The following is a 4,919-nucleotide window of genomic DNA, read 5'->3' on the forward strand; positions in this document are numbered from 1 at the left end:
CCACTCCACCGACACTCAGTCCATCAGCCTCCACTCACCAACACTCAGTCCATCAGCCTCCACTCACCAACACTCCACCAACAGTTCATCGTCAATGTCTTCTCCAACATCCACTCCACCACAGCCACTCCACCGACACTCAGTCCATCAGCCTCCACTCACCAACAGTTCATCATCAACGTCTTCTCCAACATCCACTCCACCAGAGTCAACTCCACCACAGCCACTCCACCGACACTCAGTCCATCAGCCTCCACTCCACCAAGACTCAGTCCATCAACCTCCACTCACCAACACTTCATCATCAATGTCTTCTCCAACATCCACTCCACCAGAGTCAACTCCACCAAGACTCAGTCCATCAGCCTCCATGCCAACATTCATTTCATTAACATCCTCTTTGCCACTCCACCACCATCTATTTCACCAACATCCTCTCTACCACCATCCTCTCTACCAACATCTATTGCACCAACCTCCACTAGACCAGCTCTCTCTTTATCAACAACCCTCTCACCACCCTCTACTCCACTAACAACACTCCAGCAATACCCACTCCACTGTCTTCACCTATGTTCATTCAGTCAACATCCTCAGCACAAAAACATCCACACTACCAGACTCTACTCCACCAACATCCTCTCCACCAAGACTCTCTTCATCAGCATCCTGTCCATCAACATTCAATCCACCAGCCTCCACTCCACCAGAGTTGACTCCACCCACATCCTCTCCACCAAGACTCAGTCCACCAACCACCACTCCACCAAGATTCCTTTTTCAACATCCTGTCCACCAACATCCACCCCACTGACATCCACTTCACCAGCCTTCACTCCACCAACGCTCTCCTCTCCAGCATCCTCTCCAAGACCCACTCCACCAGCTACAACTCCACCAAGACTCATTTTATCAACATCCCTCCACCAACACTCACTTTGTCAACATCCTCTCTGTCACCATTCACTCCACCAAGGTCTTCTCCACAATATCCTTTCCACCAGCCTCTGCTCTGCCAATTCTTTCTGCGTCAGCAACCTCTTCACCAACTTCCACTCCACCAACACTCCACCAACCTTCACCCCTCCAACATCAACCTCACCCACACCCTCCCCACCCATACTCTTCCTAGCAGCCTTCCTTCTAGTTGGCATTTATGGCAGTGGCGCTTGGTCCCTCCTGTCCATCTGTGACATTTGTCCCTGTCATTAACCCCAGGCCCCATGCCCAGGACATGAACTGTCTCCTCTTCTCAGATCAGCAGCCTAGTCTGAGGCATCAGTGTCCTCAGGTTTTTATACAGAAAGAAAAGCAGCCAGGTTCTCCCCCAAGTGCTAGGGTGGTCCCACCCAGCCCACCCCCTCTTGGCCATGAGGGGCCACTGCCCACCTCGATGAAATAATCCTGAGGGTCACAGGTGCTGAAAGCCCTCTTGAAGAGCAAGTACAAGCCTTCTGATGTCTTCTGTGCCTGCAGCAGCTGGTAGTCCTGCTGAGAATCCAGGTGGATCTGGCCCTTCTGGTCACTCCACGCATCCTGAAGAGACAAGCATGGTATGACAGCAAGGTGGCCCGTGGGTGCGAGGGAGCTGCCCACTCGTCTGTCACTGCACATCCCTGGGAACACAACAGCCAAGCCGGAACTGCCCGGCCTTGCTCCCTGTGGGATGGGCTCCGTGCCTGCTCTGGGGGGTCGCTGCCCCTTTTTGTGCCCTGTCTATGTCTACCTGGTGATCCCTGCTTGCTTTCTCCACGGCGTTGATTAAAAACTCCAAAAACCTGCCTCAGACTCATCGGGAGCCCATCAGACAGAGCAAAGCTGCCCACTGGACTGGGAGCTCTGGCAGGCTGGAGGTCAGATATCGCACTGTCGACGCAAAGGAATGTGGCTTTATTCTACCAACTGCTCCAGGGGAGAAAGGTGGACCATCACCCCGCCCCCCCACGCACGATTTACAGCCTCTGAAGCCTGACAGATTGGTTCTGACTCTATAGTACACAACAACAACAACAACAACAAATCTTAACAAGAGCAAACCTACTCATCTCTCCCACAGAGCCTTGGCGACTTTGAACCACTGACCTTCCTGTTAGGAGATCAATACTTTATTCAGCGTGCCTCCTTACAGCCTTGAGCTAGGCTTGCAAACTCCAGCTGGGCGCAGCCATCTAAGACTGACTCCAGAGGACTTGCTAGCCATCCCTAATCCCAGGTCTCCAGGGCAGCAGACAGGCATCCTTATTTCTAGGCCTCTGGGACACCTGATTCCCTTCTTCAGAGAGATGCCATGGCCTCTCAGGAGCCTCCAAGAGGCAGAGATGGGGACAGGGCAAGGTTAGCTATGGAGCTAAAGGCGATGCCCCCCATTAGAGCTAACTACACCCCCACTGACCCTGACAGCAGTCACCTCTTAGTGTGCCTCCCTGACCACACTGGTCCCACCCACGCTCCAAATGAGAAACAAGCCTGGGTCCCTTCCTGCAGACCCTCTCTGCCCCCAGCAGCTTCCCCTGCACTGGACCTTCAGGTTCTGCCAACTCAGGGGACAGGGTGTCCCTGGATGACAGCCTCTGGTGGGGATCGAGGCCTCCTCAACAACCCGGCTCCCCCAGTTCAGGACACCATAGACTCTTTCCTTAGAAATTTCATTTTGTTTTGCTTGACTCTTCCCTTCTGGGCTAAAAAGTGTTTTCTTCATTTTCGTGAGAAAAAGGAAATCTGCAAAAGGCTTTGCAAAGTGTTCCTGAGAGGAGAAGGCCCTGGGCCCCTGGACCTGGCTTATTTGGCTGGGTTTTGCTGAGTGCTGGCCTCAGCGGTTTGCCTGGAGAGGGAGACAGATCCCAGGACCACTGAGTGAGGAAGGGAACGCAGATTTTCATACATGTTTGTGGTGTGTGATCCAGGAGGCTCCTAGTGACCCTGACAGTTGGGACTGCCAGCAGGGCTGAACCTGCTCCAGAAAGGCCCAGACCCCACACCCTAGAGGGGGCCTCCAGTCCACAAAGGCCCCAGGGTTCTGGGGCTGGTCCCCAGGAATGGCAGAAACCATGGGGCTGGGGCCATGTTTGTCCTCCTGGACTGTACCTAGCCCCACCCTAAGCAGTCCACCAGCTGGCCCTACGCCCATGGTGTGCCCGCAGACTCTCAGCACACCTGCCTACAGAGCCCTCCTGGGATTGGATGGGACCTGCAGTTCTAGAAATACCCACCATCATCAGCTCAGGTGACCTCCCAGTCGCCCCATGTGGAGTAGGACAATGTCCTCACTGTCCAGGGAGCAAACTGGGGCCTGAGCGTGAAGAGGGCTTTTCAGGCCCCCTGACCTCGCCTGCCTCCTGCTGTGGGACCCCACTCACAGCTCACCCTGCACTCTGCTCCCCCAACATGCTCAGCCTCTCACTGTCTGTTCTGATTGGGGATGAGGCTCATGGCAGTGTACAGGTGACCCCACTCCTCCAGTGACCCCTCCTAAGCTCTGTCCCCCAGTTTGAAGCGAACCTTTCCTTTCTCCACCTCAGAGTGAAAGTCAGGTGACCACCCTGTCCAGGCACAGCTCGGTGGAACCCCTGCCCGTACTTTGTATGCACATGTCAAGTCACACGCGGATTGTCTAGAAGAAGCTCTGAGGAGTATGTCTTATCTCACACTTGGGGTGCCCCTGCCAAGGGTCCCCTCTCTTGTCTGGGTGTAGCTCCTGGAGCCCCTCATGTCACACCTGAGATACACTTTCCAGTCACCCACAGAGCAGGTGTATGTATGTCCTGATGTGGGATGAGCTCCCTGCAGCGGGTGAGTGGGGTGTGGCCCGGGTGCTGTGAGGTGTGCGTGCCCTCCGGAGGAGGAATGCTCTGTGTGCACTGGGCCCCAGGTTCCAGCACAGGGTGAAGTGTAAGGTCATAGGCCATGCAGGTGTGTGCCCCTGTCACCCCTCCTGTGGGTTGGAGCTCTGCACGGAGGATGAGGCCAGAGCTCCCACCTGGGGGACTTGGGAGGGATTGTGGGAAGAAGGCCAGATGGCGCTGGCCAGGAGGATGCTCACCCCGAAATAGGCAGTGTCCCCATCGGTCCAGAGCACCACAAGGTCGGCGTTCACCAGCTCCCCACGGTCGGACATGCCGAAGAGCAGGCCGGCCCTGAGCTCACGCACTAGCAGCTGGAAGTGGATGGCCTCCGTAGGGTAGCTGACGTTCCAGAACAGCTCCAGGGTCCCCTCGGGGTCCAGGGGGATGTGGTAGGGGAAGGGGCTCTCAGGGGGCTCCGAGCCCTGCAGGGCGGCCACCAGGATGACCAGGAAGACAGCCACGGCCGTGCCGTACATGGAGGCTGCCTCTCGAGTGGACGGGCTGGGGAGGGCAGCCCACTTCCTTGGGGGGCTCACGGCCTGCATGCTGGCGTGCACTTGGTGGCCGCACCTGGCCATTTATGCCCTGTCCCCCACAGGGGTGGGCCCGGGCTGCTCCAGTAATTACATTTGTCTGCTGGGCAATTGGATTACTCCCTGCCCCTCCCAGCAGCCCATGCCCCAGGCCAAACACTTGTCTCCTTCCCCCCCTAATTGGCACTAATGACGCATGGACATTATCGGGGAACAGACCCCTCACTGCCACCGCCCCAGCCCTCTGGCCCAAGGAGCTGTCCGGGAAGTGGGCCCTGAAGCCACTATCCTGTCCTCAGTCCCTAGGCTGCTGACCCCCACCCCCACTCAAGGGTCTGGGGCTCCACCCATTCAAATGTCGAGACCGAGGCCAGGAGGGTCACTATGGTGTGACCTCTGAGGTCCAGGTGCCACACAGCTGTAGGCCTGAGCCCAGCAGTCGTTTCTACAACAACAGGAGGAGGGGGCGGACAAATTTCAAACTAAAAATAAAAGACAATCTCCAAATAGGGCCTGTGTTTAGACACTGTCTCCACGCCCTGCT

The 4,919-nt window shown here is 56.4% G+C and overlaps 1 protein-coding gene across 1 annotated transcript in view; it reads right to left on the reverse strand.

Annotated features, from left to right (window-relative positions):
- The window catches only part of DBH (dopamine beta-hydroxylase (dopamine beta-monooxygenase)), a 21,547-nt gene extending 17,160 nt beyond the window's left edge, over positions 1–4,387 (reverse strand). The window contains exons 1-2 of the mRNA XM_006900557.1: positions 4,040–4,387; positions 1,390–1,536 (exon numbers count right to left, since the gene is read on the reverse strand). Of these exons, the coding sequence (XP_006900619.1) occupies positions 1,390–1,536; positions 4,040–4,387 (495 nt within the window). The remainder of the gene's footprint in view (positions 1–1,389; positions 1,537–4,039) is intronic.
- Positions 4,388–4,919: the final 532 nt, after the last annotated feature.

Source organism: Elephantulus edwardii, unplaced genomic scaffold (genome assembly GCF_000299155.1).
Source record: "Elephantulus edwardii isolate Elephantulus edwardi_28Jun2011 unplaced genomic scaffold, EleEdw1.0 scaffold00289, whole genome shotgun sequence".
NCBI classification, from domain to species: Eukaryota; Metazoa; Chordata; class Mammalia; order Macroscelidea; family Macroscelididae; genus Elephantulus; species Elephantulus edwardii.